The following is a 22,002-nucleotide window of genomic DNA, read 5'->3' as shown; positions in this document are numbered from 1 at the left end:
CCCCCCACAAGCTACTACACAGAAATAGAGATCACCACTCTACAGCTTCCCAGGAAGCCATGAGGGGCCCCTTGCACCACAGAAGGACGTACACTCTCTAGCTGCTCCCCAATATGCAATGAATCTCAAGGAAAAGCTCATAAGACTCTCCTGCTGAGTAGCAGGTATCAGCGTGTAGGCCCCTGGAGCTAACCCTTTGGATGAGTTCCCATGTCTCAGACTGCCTGTGTGTGGCTAGAGTCTCCCCAGAAGGGGGGCAACCTAGAGACTATACTTTGTAATTAAGAGTGTTTGAATTCCATTTGGCATTTCCTTTGCCTTTGTTACTGTAATAAACCTATCCTTTGATGTTTAGGCTGCTTGCAAGGAGGTGGTTTTGTTTATGTGGGACACCCCAGCCAAATTCAGAAATCCCAGATTTCTGAGTGGGGGCAAGCCACAGTAAAAATTCATTGCATACCCCAAAATTGAGCCCCACCCTTGTTGCTGCCAACTGGCGCCCAGCAAAAGGGTTACAGGTGTAATGAAAAGTATAGCAACCTTTGTTTCTTCTGCTCAGGGTTTTAATCTTAAATTAAGAAACCTCAAATTCTATTGTCCTGATTTCAGGAAGGAATGAAGGGAGGGTTAGAAACATCAGTTTTTATTTCCATTTCTATGCTTTTCACAAATCCTATCTAATGAATGTAAATGACACACACCACTCGCACAAATAAGAAAGACAACTTACGAAACTAGAAAGGCTTTAAACTAAGATTGCTGGGGGATGGGCAGTCAATTAACAGTTCTACTCCAGGTCATGTCAACCACAGTAGAAATAACCTGGGTAACCTAAGGGAACCCATTCCTACAACAGCCCTAGGAAAGGTCACATCCTATCACATAAGGAAGCCTAGGACCTCCCATGGCAGACTCAACTGCCTGTACACAAAGGTCAGGAGCTTGGGAAACTAACAAGAGAAACTGGCCCTTCTCTTGTGTGATAAAGGTTACTATCTTTTAGGGATAATGTAGACCTGGTGGGACTCCACCTATGACCGGTCTGTTGGTATGGAAGGCTAGACCTTGTACAGGAGGGACCATGTTAGAAAGAGGGATGGAGGTATAGCTCTATGTCAAGGAGCAGTACACTTTCCTCCAAACTGAATTCACTAACCATGAAGTGTGTCTTGAGACCCTCTGGGTTAAAATACAGGGAGAGCATGGGAAGGAGATATACTCGTAGGAGTCTATTATAGACCTCCCTACCAAGAAGAACTGGACCACAAATTCAATATGGAACTAGATGAGGCCACATGCTCCTGATGCATGATTGTTATGGGAGACTTCAGCCTCCCTGACATCTTATGGGAAGAGAAAATAAGCAAATCTGATGGGCTGTGTTGCTTTCTTGCTTGCATTGATGACCTCTACCTAACGTAAGAGGTCTACAGGCCTATTAGGGGAGATGCACTGCTGGATCTGGTTATGGCCAAATGGGACAATCTGGTAAACGATCTAAGGATCAAGGGGAAGCTTGGTGACAGTGACCATGAACTGATCACTTTCTCTGTCCAATGCAGGGTGGGCAAATTCTTCAGTAAAACAGAAATCCTCAACTTTGCAAAGGCTGACTTTCACAAACTAACATTGGTCAGTCAGGCACTAAGAGGCCATGCCCCCTTAGAAAGGGAAGTCCACGAGGAATGGTTATTCCTTAAGAATGCAATCCTCCAAGTGCAAGGGAAGTCCATCCTGTCTCACAAGAAATGCAGTCAGCAGGCAGGGAAGCCCCCTTGGCTAAACAGGGAACCGTTGAACCTCCTGAAACTTGAGAGAAGCCTAAACCAGATGGAAAAACGGGAAGCATCACCAAGGAGGACTACTCAGCACTAGCCCACACATGTAGAGAGCATTTCAGAAAAGTCAAGGCAAAAACCAAGCTCAGGCTAACCACGTGAATCAAGGACAAGAAAAAGTCCTTCTTCAGATATGTGGGAAGTAGGAAAAAGAACAAAGGCAACACTGGACCCCTGAGAGATCAAATGGGGCAGCTGATGTTTGATGCCCAACAAAAGGCCAATCTCCTAAATGATTACTTTGCATCAGTTTTTGACCTGCCCAAGGGGGGTCACACATTGTCAGACAGGATGCAAAACACCCAGGGAACAGGAGATGGGCCCACAATTGACATAGATCAGGTGAGGGAATACCTCAAGAGGCTAGACATCCATAAGTCCATGAGCCTGGATAGAATGCACCCAAGAGTCCTGAAGGGCTTGGCAAACATCATAGCTCACCCCTATAGCAAAGATATTTGAAAATTCGTGGTGCTCAGGAGAGGTTCTAGAATACTGGAAAAGACCCAATATGGTCCCAATCTTCAAGAAAGGAAGGAAGATTTAGGGAATTACAGGCCAATCAGTCTGAAGTCAATCCCTGGAAAGATCTTGGAAAAAATCATCAAGGGATTCATCAGCAACAGGCTAACGGAACGCAACCTTTTGAATTCCAGCCAACATGGCTTTGTTACTGGCAGGTCTTGCCTGCCCAACCTCATCTCCTTTTATGAACAGGTGACAGTGCCTGGACAAGGGAGACGAGGTTGATGTCATATCTGGATTTCAAGAAAGCCTTTAACTTAGTCTCCCATGATGTCCTCATGGTTAAGCTGAGAAGCTGCAGCCTCGACCATCTCTTGGTCCGATGGCTTGGAAACTGGATCCGGACCCAAAGAGTACTAGCTGATGGAAGTGAATCAACGTGGCACAAGGTGACCAGTGGTGTCCCTTAGGGCTCAGTACTCAGGCCAGTACTCTTCAACACCTTCATTATCTGGATTCGGGCATCAGATGCAGGCCGGCAAAGTTTGTGGATGACACTAAGCTATGGGAGAAGATGGTCACACTGGAAGACAGGCTGGGGATGCAGGCTGATCTGGACACGCTCACAAGGTGGGTGGACCAAAACCTGATGGCCTTCATTGTAGAGAAGTGCAGGGTGCTTCACCTTTGGAGGAAGAACCAGCAGCATACTTACAGGCTTGGCAGTGCTACGCTAGCACCATGACAGAAAGAGACTTGGGACTAACTTGAAGATGAACATGAGCCACCAATATGATGCCATGGCTGGCAAAGCAAACCAAAATTGGCATGCACCCATCGATGCAGCTCAAGCAAAACCAGGGATGTAATCCTCCTGATTTCCTTGGCCTTAGAGAGGCTGTAGCTGGAGTACTGCATCCAGGTCTGGGCCCCCCTCTTCAGGAGGGATGCGGATAAGCTTGAGAGCACTCAAAGGAGAGCGACCCATATGATCAAAGGCCAAGAGAGCAAGCCTTACAAGAAGAGGCCGAGGGACTTGGGACTGTCAGCTTGGAGAAGAGAAAGCTCTGGGGGACTTGGTGGCAGCTGACAAGTATAGAAGGGAGGGTCCATCAGGACTTGGGAGAAGAGTTGTTCACCAGTGCTCCCAAGGGATAACAACGTTTAATGGCCACAAACTCCTGGAAGGCTGATTTAGATGACATTGGAAAAAAATTCTTTACAATCCACATGTCCAGGGTCTGGAACAGACTCCCCACAGAGGACTTATTCAAAGGTGTCTGGATGTTTTTCTTGCTGAGATCATTTGACCCCAGCAGACTTCTTGCCTACGGCAGGGGGGCTGGACTTGATGCTCTTGCAAGGTCCCTCCTAGCCCCTAATGTCTATGAATCTATAAATTCCAAGTCAAATGCATTCGTGTTAACTATACAAGTCTATGCAAAAGATATTTTGGTACCGAAATGAAAGGTCATACACTGCATGCACTTTCAGTTAAATGTTAGTCAACACTTTTTGGAAAACTTTCTGCAAATATATACCACCAACATAGAAATAAGAAATGTATATATTCAAGATTTCTTTAGCAGTAGCCTTAACATGCTGGAAGACAATTGTTTTCTGTGGGAATTGTATCACCATCTCATTTTCTTCATCTTTCTGTTGTTACCTTTTCTGTGACAGTAAATAAGCTAGTTGAAGTTGGGTGATGGATGCTACCTTTACAAAACAGGTTATTTAACCCCTTTTTGGGTAGAAATTAGATTTTTTTTTCAAGAATAGAAGCCAGTTCAATTAAATCAGAGTATTACAGTTCTCTTTATGGAAAACCTTCCCATTGAGTGTTAGACAATTTCAGCTCAGCACGTTATGCAAGAGAACTGTTTTTTTAAAAAAATCTCCAAGGCAACTTTCTGTTTGCTTATTAGGAAAAAAAAAACAACATCATTTAAGAGCTTTATAGAACAAATTACATATCTGAATATATTGAAATATTTAAAGGATGAAGAAAATGAAGTAAATAATGATAACTGTCCTCAAATTGAAAACACACAGAATCATCTTCCTAATATTACAAAACAAACTTTTGTAACAACCAGATTTCAAGAATACATTCACAAAATAAATAAATAAGTGAAATGAATCTGGGCTTAAACTCCTTTTTTAAGTTCGCCCTCACCAAATATCGAAAGCTGCAGTAACTTTAAGCCCCAGCCATACCCGTGTGCATGCACTCATGTGAAAATATCGCACACACTAAATTGCACTGAGGCCGTGACAACATGCAACTTAGTAATGTGCAATATATCCACCAGAGCAAGCAGAATGGGAGCTTCAGGGAAGAAGGGTATGGTGCATTCAGGAAGAGAACAACATGCTGCTAAGGGAAAGGAAAATGGTTCAGGCAAAGGTATGCATGCTGCGACTTCAGAGACCCATTTTTTGAGAGTTACTCCTTCAGCCATTCAGAGAATGGGGCACTATCATTACTCCTTGAAACTTATATCCCTAAAGTAGAGGTTTTAATATTTTTACATTAGTGAACAGACACAATGAGGTAGGTGGTTTATAAAATAACTCCATCCTAAGAAATTGAAATTTTGAAACAAAACCAATGGCTTCTTGTGCACCAGTAACTGGCAATCTACCCAATCACTGAAGTACTACATTATTAGGAAAAATGTACCTTGAATATCTTCAGTGAAGTATTAATGGACAATGCATATCTAAGTCCGATAAGACGCTGATTTCTTTCTAGTGCTGAGTGGAAGCCCCAGAAAGTCATTCCATCAACTCAAAGCACCAAGTCACCACAAACTTAGTTTTATTTTATTTTTTTTCTCTCACACACACCTCTCTCTCCAGAATATTGCTGCTAGTTAGGACATATGCAGTTTGCAGTAGAACAACAGAATGTATGTTCTATCTAACTGGCTGGGCATTTGCCTCTGCAGTACAGACAAGAACAAGAAGTTTTAAGAGGCAGCACAGAGAAGTGGCAAATAACTGTTTTGGGCTGGCCCAGCTGCTATCTTGATTATTATTTTAAACTTTATTCTGTGCAACTAGGGATACAAGTAATCACTTTAAACTAAACAGGATGAGTTCTATTCAAACAAAATTCACATGTGGTCTTATCACTATAATTGTTTTAGTTTTACACAATGCTTTTAATTTCTTTTGGAATACTTTGAAAAGCAAAGTAATTTCCAATAATCCCAATTTACTTAGACCCAATAGACACGTCTACATGAGACACTGTGCATTAGCCTAATAACACTGCACTGTAGTGTGTCATGGCAAAAACTGCACTAATAGCCTACAGTGTAGTGTTATTAGGCTAACACTCAGCAAACATCACTAAATAACTGTACTAGGGCCACTGTGCAGTAACTCTAGGTATTGTGCATTTTGCTAGTACTTTATTAAGGAAGTACTAAATTAAATGTGCAGTATCTAAAGTGCATTAATGAATGTGTAGATGTACCCAGTGTGTACAATCTACTACATCAGTAACAAACTAGTTCACTCATGTACACTTCATCTGCTTCTGTTATTGTTTATATTACATGTGAAAAGCCTCTAGATGCAGAACACTTCATGGTATGACTAATGTTCATTAGGCCTGTGCAAAGTGAAAAGTATTCGCTTCAGATTCGGCAATTCGGAGGGACAGTGATTCGATTCAGTAATTCGAATCACCGTCCCGATTCAATTAATCCAAATCCAGAAGATATTTGGCACCAAATCTTATTCGGCCACAGACTATACAGGCAGGAAATGCCCGTGTAAGCAGCTGGGGAAGCAGCCACGGCTGGTCCAGCCGCTCCCCCAGCTGCCCCCTTGCCAGGGTGAGGCAGGCAGTGCTGGCAGCCCCAGAAGCCACAGGGGCCAAGGGGAAATGATTGGGGAGTGAACCAAGAGCTGGGGGGAAGCCCCTGTTCGTTCCCCCAGATCCCCGTTTGATTCCCCAGTTCAATCCCCTAGTTCCCTGATCATTCCCCACCACACTCCCATGGCTTCTCCCAGGTCTGCCAGCATTGCCTGCCTCACCCCGGTGGGGAGACAGCTGGGGGAGTAGCCAGATGAGCCACAGCTTGAGCCAGCAGCCCCAGGAGAAGCCGCGGGGGCTAGGGGATCAAACCGGGAACTGGGGGGAAGCCCCTGTTCATTACCCCAACCCCCAATCATTCTCCCCAGCTCCTGTGGCTTCTCCCAGGCCTGTACCCTAGAAGAGGAGCAACTGGGGGAGCAGCCAAACAAGACACGGCTGCTCTTGCGGCTGCCAGCTCAAGCTGCAGCTCGTCCAGCTGCTCCTGCCGGCACTGCCTAGTGCCTGCCTATACAGTCTATGGCCGAATCTCCAAATCTGTCCGAATCGAGTCAGAGGCTTCCAATTTGATACAGATAGATTAATGGGTCTCCCAAGTGTATTTGGATTCGGCCGCTGAATCAGGCCAGATCTCCTCTGAATTGAATCTGCTACTGAAGCTTCGCACAGCCCTAAAATTTATAATTCGGTTTGATTTTTCAAGTAATGTAAAAATTGGTCCTCTGGTTTTACCTGAAACCTGGAAAATGGTTATTCCAGGATTCTGGGCTGTTTCATTTTAATTTCTAATTGAAATTTGAAGAACCCTGCAAATTTGCCAAGCAGAGGCTATTTTATAGTACCCTAGTGCCCTCTTTAAATGTTAACCTAGTATTTAAAGGATTATTATTATTATTATTATTATTATTATTATTATTATTATTATTAAACTCTTGGACTGCCAAACCATTCAGTCAAATGAGAAAGACTTGCACCCCACAATTAAGTGTATATTCCTGCCCTTCCAACTGGTCAGATTTTAGTGTGGATATCAACTTCACAGACAGGAAAAAGAGTAAGAGCAAGAAGTGAAAAGAACATACATGAAGAAGGAAAGCATGGGGACAGCAATGGCCACAACAAAATTAAGACGACATCATACATGCATTTTGGGGCAACACAAAGAGAAGGGGAAAGAAAGGTAGGTGAGATGAAAAAGTGAACAATGGATATTCAAAATAAAGATGTATAGGACAGAGAACCAGTGGAACAACAATGAATAGGGATGAAGGAAGATAAAAATAAAACAAAATTTATAATTAAAAAGCAACAGGGAGCAACTACTGCTTTTGACATATCACACTATACTATTTACATCATACATCATATTATTTATTCTGGTAGTACTAGTAGTACTTTAGTGTTATGCCCAAAAGATACTCAAGTTGTGATGCAACAGTACTTTTTCCCCCCTCAATTAACATTCTGCATCTTCCATGTTATAACTAGTGCCAAATGACATGAAAAAAATTAGAGCAATACAAGGGAGACAAGATGTGAAATAAGTTCTCTATAATGAAATGGTTGCATTTACTTGATTATTCATTCTCTGTCCATAATACAATCCTGCAAGAATCTCACGCTTATGCTTCATGCCTGGTCTGGCTCTAGTAAACTTATCTAACTCTCAGCATTTATGACCCTTTAAGACATACATGCCACAGGCTAAGTAAGAGTTTCACCATGCTCTCATCTTGGGTATTTCAGAGGCTTCAGAACTTTACCAGCAAGCTCTGAAACAGCATGAAACTTTCCACACTCTAATTACATTAAACAAAACAAACACATTAACAAGTATATTAAGGAAAGAAATCAATGATACCAAACAGGGAAGGAGAATGGACAAAAGGCTGCAAATTCTAAATGGGACACAAATATGCTAAAGGGAACTCTACAAATTATCTTGTCAAAGTACAATCACAAGGGAAGTACAGTAACTGTCTCTGGGAAAGTCTCTTAAATTTGGAGACTATATTATGAGGAATTTCCTGAATTAAATATTAGTCACAAATGAAGTCACCCCCATTTAGCAAGTTTTTTTGTTAAAAGTAAAGGTCAGTATAGGACATCCAACATCATGACCAAAGACCCAGTTTTCTGTTTGACAAGGAAAAATGTGGTAAAACCTGGATTTTCTCATTTCAAGTAAAAAAAAACAAAAAACTGGATTTTCTCCTTTAAAGGAGAAAAAAAAATAAGGAAACCATGTGTTTTGCCTCACAGGCTGTCAGAGTTCCAGCCTGCAAGGGGTTGGGGAGAACAGGAGGAGGGCAATCAGCAGGGAAGACCATGTACATGCGTACACATATACATGTACATGGCTACCAAGCATGCTGGAAAGCAACCCACAGGTAAGTTTGGGGTAGGGGACAGGGGGGAATTGAGGCCTCCATCGGAAGGGAGGGAGGGAGTTGGGCAGGGCTGGGGCTACTGCCCAGCTGGTGTGATACGTGGGGCTTAGGGCTCAGGGCCATGTGTGGCTACAGAGCCCAGATAGGGAGCAAGACAGAGCTGCAGGTGGCTCATCAGGTAGTGAGGAGGGCCGGCTCCCTGCTGCTGCACCTACTCCTGTGGGCCATATGCCCCCCAGATTTGTGCATGGTGTGGGGGCAGGCACGCCACAACAGGCAGCCTGCTTCCCTCCCCACCCCCACAAGGGCTCTGCTCTTGTCTTGCCATACATGGGGGAAGGGGAGCCAGGCTCTGTGCTCTGCTCTGCCACAGCAGCTGCTGCCTCCCATGGGCAGCAGTCAGGGCTCAGGCACTGCTGTGAGGGGCAGGGGGATGCAAACCCAGATCCCTAGCCCTTTAGACCTGGCAGCTGGGGTTCCCTGCAGCAGGGCTGGGGGGGAGGGGGGGGGCAGGGAGGTGTGGGTGAGGAGGATGGGGCAATGGCATTGACAGGGCACAAGAATATCTGGGCTGCTCAGCACCAAAAAGCAGTGTGGAAGCCAGGGGTGGAGAGGGGAAAGCTGCAGCTGGCCCTGCATCCTGGTGAGAAAAGAGGGCAGGGGAAGCTGATTTGCCATGATAAAAAAAACACCAAATTAAGTACCAAAATGTATAGGTATTTAGAATTTGTTATATGATAGTGACTGAGGCACTGGCAGGCTTCCAATTTCCTTTAAAAGTTTAAATATATCAATAAAACATTTCACAGATTTCATAGACATTAGGACTGAAAGGGACCTTGGAAGATCATTGAGTCCAGCCCCCCACCCAAAGGGCAGGAAGTCAGCTGGGGTCATAGAATCCCAGCAAGATAAGCATCCAATTCATCCATTGTTTTCAACTAATACCTCAACAGTAATATTTCATTTTAATCATGGAAAAATGTGGTTTTGGGGGTTCTGAATCAAAGAATTTGTTGGAGAGGGAGGGGGTTATCAGGGAATTTGTGATCTTTAAGTAGAGAAAAGCAGGATCCCCAATCATGACTGATGAAATAACAAAATTCTTTCAAGGTGTATCCTAATGACATCCATTCCCTTCCCCAAAACGCGCCACCCCAATTTAATTGCCATCCTCCAAGGTACATTGTGAAATTCAAAAATTCCAATGAAGAAAGTTAAGGCTCTCCTATTTCAGAAAAAATTCTGTAACACAAAAGGACCATTTAAAACAAAATTCTGCTTTACCACCTGAATTTGTGGAATCTTCATTATGGAATGACAATAATATGAAGCTTTATACATAGCCATATTTTAGACATTCCTCTGACAGATTAAACTGTTCTGCATCAGATCATGTAAGCCTTGACCTAACCATTTAATTGCAGGACAGCCAGGTCACAACAGTGAGAAACGGAATCCATCATTTCAATGCAGTTCTTTAAACAACAGTACTGCCTACAGGCTTATATTAAAACCAAACAAACAAAGATGTGTTCACTTTCTAAAGTTTTTAGATCATTTCAGACAATCTTAGGATTCTCACAGGCAGGTTACACATGAATGGATGCACCAAATGCCTAAAAGATTTTTTTAATGCACTGCTAAACCAGACCCACAACTGGATGGTGCCAGAGTACCACACTCTAGGGTGCCTTTGCCCTCTTAAGTATTGTGAAGGGAGTCAGAAGAGGTACACTGGGTGCAGACAGGTAGCCATGTGAAAAGTTGGTCTTTTCTGAAAACAGAGGCTCACAAGTCAACATGTAAAAGTCTTGTGGAGAGACTTCTTCACTGATCAGTCCAAAAAGGGCTGGCTGGCATGTGTTAAGGTCTCTTAACTCAAGTATCTAGAATATAACCTGAAAGGTAGTGCCAAGGCATGAGAGTTAAGAGTCGGAATCCTGCACACTTGCTATGTTTAGATTAACTTCGTTACTTTCTTAAATTATTTGGCACATTGTTTCATGGATGCAGTGAGACTGAATTAATGTCTGAACTCTGCGACAGCTTAAGATGGCATCATTATTAAGTAGGTATGCAAAACTGTCCCCTTATTCGATTCAGATTTGGCTCAAATCAGGGACAGTGATTCAATTCATTGATTTGGATCACTGTCCCTGATTCAATTCAGCCAAATCAGAATTTGAAGATTCAATGCTGATCCAGAGAATCAGCAGTTTGGACACAGACACAGATTTAAATGTTTTTTCTACATATCTTGAGGTAGCAATGCAGCTTGTGAATGCTGTGATGCTGGGGCGCATGGAACATCCCACAGGAGTGCAGGGGGGCCCTCCAGGTGCTCGGTGGTGAACCCAAAGTGGACTGGAAGTACTTCCAGTCCACTTTGAGGTCTGCCAGGTAGCACACCGGGGTGCCCCCCTGCATCTCCTTGGTCTGCCAGGTAGCACACTGGGGTGTCCCCCCCCCGACCCAGGAGGCCCAGGGGGGCCAAGCCAGGGGAGGTATGAGGGGCCCCCCAGTGCATGCTCCCTGGCAGACCCAGAAGTGCTTCTGGTCCACTTCCAGGTCTGCTGCCGAGTACGCTGGGGAGCCCCCCCGTGCTCCTGTGGGATGCTCCATACACCATAGCATCACAGCATTCATGAGCCCCTGCTACCTAGAGGCAGAGCTGACCCGAGCAGGGTGCAGGGCCCAAGGTAAATCAGCACGAGGGGCCCCACCCCTGCTCTGATCCCATGGCCCCAGACCCAAATAGCTGCTTCTGGCAGCGGCATCAGCAGCAAAAGGTGGAGGAGGAGCAAGCAGCTGGATGTGGAGCTGCCACTGCCCCGCTCTGCAGGGCCCCCCAGAGCGCAAGACCCAGGGCGGTTGCCCCAATTGCCCCCCCCCCCGGGACGGCCCTGCCTAGAGGCATGTAGAAAAAACGTTCAAAGCTGAGTCTATGTCCAAATCTCTGAATCAATTTGGAGGGTTCCAATTTGATTCGGAGAGATTAAAAGGGCCCTCTGATTTGATTTGGATTCGGAGATTTGGCCACTGAATCGGGCCGAATCTCCGCCAAATCAAATCAGGAACTGAAGCTTCGCACAGCCCTATTATTAAGCAATCCATAAAGCCACTGGAGCTTACTGATTTTCTGTAGTACATCCCATATTACATTACATCAGCATATGATTTAATATGGAAGCCATATAAGATTCTGTGCAATTTTTAGGTCACTACTCTTCATAGGTCAATGATAACTGACCTTTTTTAGTAGAAGCGATACTTGCAAAACTTTAACAAAAGAATTTTCTTGAAAGAAAGCTTAATGAATATGCATTCAGTACTTTCAAAATCACTTGAAATCTGACAAACAAGGAACAAATAGCTATGCATAAAGGTATAAGCTAACTACATCAGGAATAATAAACAAAAAAACAACAACAGACATTAGTCTGACTAATGAAAGTATGAGTCACCAAGAAACTGGTCTAAATTTGGCAAACACCATCTTATGAAAATTGATTACCTTAATAAAGTTATTCCCTTTATCTCAATACGATTCATAGCATCTCTAATCCTGCTTGGGGTTTCAGATAATTAATCTGAAGAAAAAGCTCATATCTATTCTAATAAGTTCCAAAGGGAAACATCTAATACTAGGAGGAACCCCCACACTAAACTGAGTTGGACTCTTGTGTTTTGTAACAAAAATCTTCTGTCCAGTAGATCAGCATTCCTTTCGCTCTGCTTGTTCTTCTTCACTGACCCCATGTATGTTGGTTATTGTTTCATTTAACCCCCTTATTTCTATCCCTGCATCCCTCCTGGATGATGATTTAATCCCTTGCATTACTTAAAACAGGACCTGCAAAACTAACACGATCTCTTTATGTGCCATTCTGGAGCCAAGATCTCATACTGCCTATGTCAGCAGCACTGAGAAGACACTTTCCAATATTGCAATGTTCTGTTCCCTTGTACCATGGGCTAACAAGTAAAAAATTTAGAGGAGATTTAAATTAATTTCATTTAAAAAAAATCAACTTAAATCTTTCACAGGAGATGAAATGGCTACTAAGCAACTGTGGTCAATGAAAAGCCCACAGTACTTCCTCAAGAGAAGGGCTGTTAATCTCCCAACACAATTTCAAGTTAATTACTTTCTGCTACCTAGATTTTCCCTTCAATTTCAAATAGATTCAGCACTTATTCATCTATTATCCTAACACCTTGTTTAGCACTGCTGTGACCTTTCTGATGACCTCTCTCAGATATGGCTTATTTCAAACATATAACACTGTAAATTACACATGCTGCACATTTCATAGTTTGTAAAAGCAGTTATATATATATATAAAATTAGGTTGAAATGCATATCATCTTTGAACCCAAAATATATAACACTACTTTTACAAATTACTAAATGGGTTGGGTTTTTTGTTTGTTTTTTTTAGCCATTATGTTCTGGTTATTGAAAGCTGCTAGTGTTTTTAAAAACATAAAGGCATATTTCTGTGAAAATGAACTGAAGATAATGGCATTATATTGAAACATAGTCAAACATTAGTAAATTATATTTTTTCCAAAGCTTCAACAATTGGGGCTGCCTTTTTTGGAGGAAGGGGAGTATGGAAGTGGAAAGCTCAATGTGGATCAGTTTGAATTAAGTTTCTATTCTGTTTCCTCTCATTGGTTACACACAGGTCTCTAAGGATCTTCATAGATATTCAGGTACTTCATTCCTATTGAAATGCATTTTAATATAATCAAATGCGAGATCTGACCAAAGTGCTTGGAACATGAATGGCCATTCCCAAGATGATGAAACTGTTAACATTAAACTAAAAAATATTAAACAAACTAAAGTTATTCAACATTCATGCAATGAAGTATCACAAAAATGTTTTTGTAAAATAATGAGAAAGCAAAAATATACCTTATAGCCTCTTCCACAGATTGGCCAATGATATTTGAAGTTGGCCCCGGCTGTGACAAGGGTGTCAGGTTAAGCACCCACTTCACTGGTTTGTAGTACTCATCACTGGAACTTAATAGATAAAACAACGTGGTGAGGAAAATCACCTGAAAAACAAACCACAGCTTAAAATACAAGTACTAAATACTATAGTCCATTTAACATAATTAGGAAGGACACAAAATACTACCAGATAAACTTAGCATCAAAAAAATAAACCTTATTAATCAAATCAGCATATTTGCCTGTAATTTGCACCTGTTGAAAATGGATTTTGATGGTTTCCTCTAAATATTCCAGGTAAGCATATTTGTAAGTATTCATTCCACATACAGTAGTAAATTCACTAGTCCTACACTACAGAGTTTTTCGTCAGGCATGGGGAATTAGAACATATAGTATATGAAAACTTGAATTATGACTCACTATTTTTAAAGCAAATTGTTTTGAGTTGTTTCAATATTAAACAAGCATTGCATAGGTGGACATAATGGGATGAAATTAAGAGACAGAAAATTTCAGCTTACATGTTAGAGCAAACCTTCCCTGTCTGAAACCAATGATTTTGTTTCTCAGCCCCCCCTCACCTAATAGATAGTTTTAAAGCAAAAAAAGTGTCCCTAAGATCATGTAGTCTCACTTCCTATGCAACCAAAACTATTACATTTAACCCCACTTTATTATGCTCAATAACTTTTTGGCTAAAACAAGTCTTCTACAATAAACCCAGCTTTAATTTTAAGTTCCCGAGAAATAAAGAATCCACAGTTCTTCTTGCCAGTTTGCTCACTATTAAACATTTATGCCTTAATTTACTCTTGAATTTCCTGCATCTCAGCTTCCAATCATTTGTCCTTAGGTATACCTTTCTCAATTAGATAAAAAGTGCACTTTCATAGCCAGCAATTCTCCCATGGTGGTCACTCTTCACTACACTACAGTAGTCTCCCATTGCTCACTATCAGTTATCTTCTGCTCTTTGTTTTTATTCATAACCCATTCAAAAGGTGTTCAAAATTTCCATATTCTCTGTGGGATTTCAGGTGACCTTATAACACCTGGATCTTTCATCTTCCTATTCTTCAATATGTGAGCTGAACCCACTATTCACTGTACCTCCACAAAAATTCTGTAAATATTTTCAAAGTAGAATACACTTGTGTCACCGATTACAGCCATTGTTTAAGCAAGCACAACTACTTTGACTTCAAGTTCAGCTGCTTTTGTTTGTCTCAGTCTGAATTCTGCAGATCAATATCGAGTTAAACTCAGACAACAGACTGATTTGGATGCAGACAGTGTTTGCAGTTAAATGATGGTGTTGTTTGACTTTCAGCGTTCTCTTGTTATTACAAAGAAACGCTGAAGGATGTGATACAGTGGCAAATTAAAACTGCAAACTTTTGAAACCAACAATCAGTTAAGTGTTGGACATACAGAAAACTAGTCTCAAGAAGAAATTTGATGAAGAAATGTTTAGTTGGATTTAAGCTTTTTGTTCTAAGCATGCAGAGACACTCAAATGAAGTGTTTTGACAGCAAATCTAGTGTTATCAAAATTAAAACAAAAAGTCTTTCCATAATGTCAAAATGGACCATGTTCAAATTTTTGCACCAAAACATTCAGATTTTTAATTTTCAAATTACTTGTCAAAACAAAATTCCTCATTGTTAATTAATGTTAAAAATTGACAGCATTAAATGCGATGGACATAAACCATATCAGTCATCTCAATACCTGGTCTAATTTCAAGGTGTTATTTATAGACATTAGAACCTAAAAACAGCCTAGCATGTTTTTCCTTTACTTCAGAGTTCCACATGTGCATGCAGTTTTCATTGAGGTATGGAGTTTGCCATTTAAAGAAAGTAAAATTTAGCATTTTGGCACCATTACTAGACCAAAACAACTTTTCAATTTGATAAAATTTTGTTCCAACTAATTTTGATAGTGCAATTAACTGATACTACAAATACAACTTTTTGCTCATAAAAAAAAGTGGTGAAGGGGGCAGTCTGGTAACATCTGGGGAAACAACTACAAAATCACACTGAGAACTAAGAGTTGCTCAGAGAAATTCAGATCCCTGGCAGATGTTACATTCATTGTGTAATTAACGCACAATAAATTGTAACAGGCTGCATATTTAACCAATTTATCACATGATAGTAGTGATAAACTAGACACAAATATGTCCCATGTTCGACATGAAACACCTTTGTGAGTGGTTTGTATCATGTTTTAAACTGAACATGTGGAATGTTGAAGGATGCTTGGGGAGTCTAGCACAGAGTGTCACTCCCCTGTGCTGAGCTTCCCACAAGCCTAATTTAAAATTTCCCAGCTCCTGGGGTGCCCAGCACAGGGGAGTGACCAGGCTGCCTGGGCACTGGCAAGTTTAAACCCAAGCCATGCAGACTGGCACTGGAGTCTGATGTTGGGCTGCAAGGCACAGCTTTAAAGGTCCTTGTGTACCATGACATCTGAGGAATTTTATCCCAGATCTCAGAATCACTACAACTTGACATGCCTCGACATGAATGGCTGGCATGTCAGGACACGCCATTTTTGAGAACTGGGATAAAGTTCCTCAAATTCCATCACACACTGAAGTTAACATCTCCCAGGAGTCTCAAAGAACACAAATTGAACCTTATGCTGTCAGAGAGACTTTTCTATTCCACTTCATAGGGATGAGTAGAAAATAGAGGAAGAGGAGGAAAATAAATGTCTCAGACTTTTTCCAAGGCATAGATTCTGGGTACGAGCACAGATCATTGGCATGATTTTCCTCTCTCAAACATTGGCTGAAGCTAAAGGATTCTGGATGCTTAGAAAACAACTCATCTTGGCCCTGTACATTAAAATGGATACTCTACAAAAGTCTGTTCCCTCACTACAAAATAATGAAAATTTCTGGGAAACTGTCAACATTCTGACTTCAAGAGTTATCAGAAAAGCAGAGGATAGGTCGCACTGAATCAGAGCTTACAGAAAAGCCAAACAATCAAAAGTTGCCAGTGTTTCTTAAATTACTTCATAAGTCAATTCATTTTTGAAGAGAAAATTGGGAGTATCAAAGAAAAAGTCCAAGTTTAAAATATATATATCCTTGCAGTTCAGAATATTGATTCTGACCCCCAGAAACTTACTTCTACTCATCTCAAGCTGAACAGCTGCATGATTTCCTATGCAGGCAGGAAGCCATAGAATGACTTCATGCAAAGCCAAAACAACTGGATTAAAACACTGATTCAACCCCATCTGATGCACATAAAAGGAGTCTATCCTGAAAGTCACTAAAGCCATGATATCTTTAGGTGATATCATTATCACTAATGCCATAATATATTGCTCCTCTCCTACATATCTATCAGAAGAGAGGCATATGAAAGGCTAAAGTGGAACAAAATTCTATCTACTCTGAGAAGAAAAAAAAACCCTTTTCAGGATAATAGTTGAAGTTTTGTAGGGAAGATCCTTTAAAGGCAGACAAACTGCCTCTCTTGAATTCTCAGAACATCTAATAAATTTATTTTACTCGCTGGCTCAGCTAACAGACTGCTGGAACGTTTATTTACCAAGCTCAGTAGAATAATTTACTGTATGCCTTAAACTGAAGGGTCCTTTTTTCATTTCTTCATCCCTTATTGTTTATTCTTAAAAACAATACAACTTACAGTAAAAATCTTTATGCATGTCTAAGATTTCAATTAATATTTTACAACTAGTGAACTGCCTGTCAAGAATGACTGAGGGGGAGGGGGCGGGCAGGGACGGAGCACCACCACCCATCACTCCATGCTGCCGCCGCCTCCCAGGAGCTGGGGGGGAGGAGGGGAAAGAAAGCTTGCCCCTCTGTCCCCCTCTGCCAGCACCCCGTACCACCGCTGCCTCCGTTCCTGCTCCACCGCTTCTGCACTGTGTTAGCAACGCTCTGCACTCTGTTTGTTCCACTAACCAATCAGAGTGCTCCAAGAGCGGTACAGACAGACAGACTAAGCCCTTTATTATATAACCACCCCCACACAGCTCTGTCTTTATTTTAAGAATATTTATAAAAGACTTGCATAAAAAAAGAAAAACCATCTTCAAAGAGAAAGAGAAGTTGACTATATAAAAAGTGCAGTCATATATATTTTAGCTTTTTTTAGTTGCAACATTTCATGTTACTTGCGAAGTTAGATGATTATTACTTAGAAAGCAGCATGATTTTTCATTACCTCTAAAAAAAGACATCCCGTGCAGTTAACAGGGCAACAATTCTTAAAGGTGACTTTTATGCATTAGACAAATGAAAACAAGAGTATATATATTCAGATACATTTATCTTGAGGTAGTACAATATAGTTACTTGTATGGATAATGTGTTCTATGTGTCTGCTTTAGGGTGGGGAAAGCTTAGATGTTGTTTTAGACTTGAGGTCTCTCCTCCAACTGACAATTTTTATTTTGGAAGTGAGCCATCATGAAGAAACTCTACACAGGATAATTAAATATGCTGATCAAGGCTTCCCTAAATAGCTGTCTAGATTTATTATCAATATAAAAATAGAGCTTGTCACAGGGAGGATACAGGGGACAGACCCCGAGGGGCCAGAATATACCAGGGAAGGCAAGGAGAGAGAGACAAAAATGAAGAATCCCTTACCTGCAGCTGACACCGTGGCGAAACTGGAAGTGGCAGCAGGACCTGCGCGGCCTGTTAGCTGCGTCTTTTTAAAACTGAGGCCAGCTGTGGGGAGGAGTGAGCAGAGCCGGCACGGGAAGATAAAAGGTGGCACGGGCAAAGGGGGAAGACCAGGAGGAGAGTCGACGAGGAAGGTATCCCTGGAACCCCAATTAGAGGTAAGAGGAGTGAGGACTGTCTCCCATGGAGCAGAAGGCTGCCTTGAAGCCTGCCGGAGGGAGGACGCCAGCATCGGCACGGAGGGAAAGGCAGCGGATGCATCTCACCCAGACAAAGGAGTCGAGGGAGAGGATCCAAGGTTTCAGGGCGAAGAAGCCGTCAGCAGGAATTGCCCTGAAGAGGAGGAGAGAGTGAAGGAACTCAAGTCGTCGACCCAGGTGGGATCGGTACAGGTTTAGGAAGGCTCCAGGAGCAAACCCAGATGGGGAACAGAGAGCCTAAGCAGCGAGAGGGGCTGCAGAAGACAAGCTCCTACTGTCCCCCACCGGGCAGCTCTATGCAGAGTGGGCAGAACTAGAGGGACCATCAAGGGTCCAGCTGACATGCAAGGGGTCTGCAGTATAGAAAGGAGAGTGTGTTAACCACCAGGCATCTGTGTATTCAGGACAGGGCCAGCTAGAAATTCTCAGGGGTAGGTTAGCCCATTTTGTGTGTAGTCAGGAATTTACTGGCAGTGTTTCTCCTTTTGTTTCTTTCTGTTTCCCACTTTTGGAGGGGTTGGAAGGCCTGTCGCATAGGGCCCTAGAGTTGGCTCAATCAGGGGTTGGGTTAGACCTCATACATCTCCACCAGAGTGCCCAGAACACCAATAGGCGAGGGTCAGGCCGAGAGACATCAGCAACTTGTCGAGGCTGGGTATCAGGGTGAGGTGTAGGGGAGGTTGGAGCCTCATGGAAGACTGCCATCTAGAGATCCCAGATGCCGGATAAGCCCCAGTAGTCAGACCCCACCACTGAAGGAACAAGCCAAGTCATGGCAGGCGAGGTTGGGGTGGAGGCTACCCCGGGGCGGGACATCCATGCAGTACAATCACAGGGACGGAGCAACGAGCAGTCCTACACACCCAAGGCCAGGCAGCACGGAACCAGATGATCGAAGCCTGATGAGTGCAGAGCTAATGAGCACTCAAGAAGCCAGGGGTTCAAGAACAGCATGTTTTGGGGAAGAAAGCTCTGTAAGAAGAGGTTACTTGTAAATGGTCTATTTGACGAGACTTATGTGAGGAAGAGCACTTCTATAGATTACTTAATAGCCCTACAAAGAGAAAAACCACTTTGTTTGCCTGGTACCCGCATCCAGATACAAACACAGATTTTCCTTCTTAGTGTAAAGGACGAACGATTGAAAATAAGTATTTTGGCAGCTGAAATTGGGAGAACCACACTTAAAAATGCAGAGGTCAAGTTCAAACAAATTGCATGCAATGGAAAATTTGCACTCTTCTACCTAAAACATTCCAGAACAGTGCAGTTTTCCAGTCCCTGTTAGCCCAGTAAAAGGCACTGTTGCACTGCTATATCCTGCCAGTGATTGAACTAGAAAGGTTAACATGTTATATACCAAATTAACCTTTCAACTTGTATAAAGGATTTTAGACATTCCAGCAATACTTCTTGAAACTGCCTTAAGAAAAGTATAGGTTACTTCAGAGGGATAGTTTTCTTACGCGAACTTGAAGATAAGGTTCAGAAGGAACCTATATTCATAGAAAAAAAAATAATCACTGTGATTTTTAAAAGTGAACTCAGTAAGAGCTAATTTGTCAGAAAGTTGGATGCCTCATCTCCAAGAGCTGCAGATGATATACAGTCACCTGCATTCTTCATCTCCAAATATATTTGTTTCTAATGTAAACATATAAGCTCAAAAGAAACTGGTTTCAATATTTCACATTGGGTGAAATACTGGAACCAAAAAGAAAAAAATTTTAAACACACATGTATGAAATAGTTTTCTCCAGCTTGTGCCCCCAATTGAAAGGATAATTACAGGAACATGCAACCAAATGGAAAAAAAGTAATTACAGTTATGAAATGCTTTTGCTCATCATATTTTTTTTTTACTTAACTATGAATTAGAGGCCACACATGTGTCTTTAAATGTTCTTTGGCAGCGCTTAACTTAACAGTATGCAGTATTAGTTATTCATACAAAGGGAAAAGATCTTTTGTCCTTTCCTCAATGCTTTCCATCAACACCTGCTGAAATTCAACAGACTATTTTCTACCATTTATTCAACATGTTCATGTTGTACATTTTTTACACAACAAAACCTACACAAGGATTTCAGTCACACATCTAAGGTCAGTGTTAGATTATTTTGAAAAGGAAAAAATCCCAAAACCCCACAGGCAGGCCAGAGCCCTTCATCCTAGGCACCTCAATGGCTAAAATCTAGGTGATCACAAGCATTGGGCTCTGCTCCAGTCCTTACAATTTTTAAAGCAGCAGCTGTCACAACACACAGCTGCGGTGGAAAGAAAGAAAAATCACCTTTGTCATTACTAATTACTTCACACAGCTGTGGCTATCAGATTCAGTATTAAATAAGAAACTTTTAAAAGTTAAGCCATACACACTCTAAAATACAGTCTTAAACATCTGTCAAGTACTATTAGAAACAAGTACTTTATAAGTGCAGTAGTGCTAGTGAAGCCACAATATCAAACAAAAGAAAACAAAACAAGAAAACCCACCCCACCATGTAATTAAGAATTAGCTTGGTAAGTAAATTTACATTTACTGGAGGTATTTCATTAAAAAATATATAATATGGTAACAAAATAATCAGTACCTTTCCTTACAGTTTCCTATAGTAATTGCTTTTCTTATAACAATGCCTTTTGTGGAAATATACTTAGAAAAAGTGTTGCTCCATTTCAGGAAGAACTCTAAAGAAATACTGATTATTTATAGAGCAAGTAAGCCACTGATTCTCAACCAGGGTGCCATCACAAGCTTTGAAGGGTGATGCTGGGAGACGGGAGTTAAAACTGAGATAAGCTTGAGGAGGTAAGTATAAGCTCTTCCCTTCCAGCCATTCCTCCTACCCCAACACACTGCAGCCCAGGCTCTTGTGGTAGCTGCTACTCCTTTCCCAGCCCCTCTTCAAGGAGCGAAGCACTGTAAAAAATAAATTAGTTTTTGAAATGGAACACCACTCAGTTCACAAAAGTTATGGAGGAATGCCTCAACTCTAAGAAGGCTGAAAAGCACTGGAGCAAGCAGTCATAAAGCAAAGGTATCAAAGGTATGGCCTGACCCATGAAGCAGTTTCATTTGGTCAACAGGGCTCCAAGAGGGGCTGGGAATTGGAGGGCCATGGGGTGTTGCTGAATTTCCAAGTACAGAGGCTCACTGGGGATGTGTGGGGGGCAGTGAGGGGGTAGGGCAGGGGGTAAACAATGGCTATATTAACATCTATGCTGCTGCTCACCCCAAACCACCACTGACTGGGTCCAGAACTAACCCACAAGGAGCAATGCAATTCAAGTCCAGGCCTAGCCTGGGGAGGAGGCCAACAGTTTGATACCAACAGCATGGGGAAGTAGCAGCAGCCATAGGGACGCATGCTGGACACTAAGGCTAGGGACAGACATTACACACAAACCAGATTAAGTGATCAGAAACTGGTTTAAACCTGTAGCAGAACAGATGATCAGTGCAGATAAACCAGTTTGAAAATGGCTGAAGCCAGTCTGAGATAAACCTCATTGAATGTAATATCAGACTTAAACTGGTTTGACCCAAATCCAAATCTGTTATGTAATGTCTTTCCCAGACTCCTTCCTGGTTTAAAGTTAAATCAGAGTCCCACACC

At 42.0% G+C, this 22,002-nt stretch overlaps 1 protein-coding gene across 1 annotated transcript in view; it reads right to left on the bottom strand.

Moving 5' to 3' along the window:
• Positions 1-22,002, bottom strand: part of TMEM245 (transmembrane protein 245) — a gene marked incomplete at its 5' end in the record, with an annotated part of 178,928 nt that overhangs the window by 45,906 nt on the left and 111,020 nt on the right. The window contains one exon of the mRNA XM_019518358.1: positions 13,453-13,598. Coding sequence (XP_019373903.1) covers positions 13,453-13,598 — 146 coding nt within the window. The remainder of the gene's footprint in view (positions 1-13,452; positions 13,599-22,002) is intronic.

This window comes from Gavialis gangeticus, unplaced genomic scaffold, assembly GCF_001723915.1.
Source record: "Gavialis gangeticus isolate Ggan-Ray unplaced genomic scaffold, GavGan_comp1, whole genome shotgun sequence".
Classification (NCBI taxonomy): Eukaryota; Metazoa; Chordata; order Crocodylia; family Gavialidae; genus Gavialis; species Gavialis gangeticus.
This window is presented reverse-complemented; position numbering and strand designations above follow the sequence as displayed.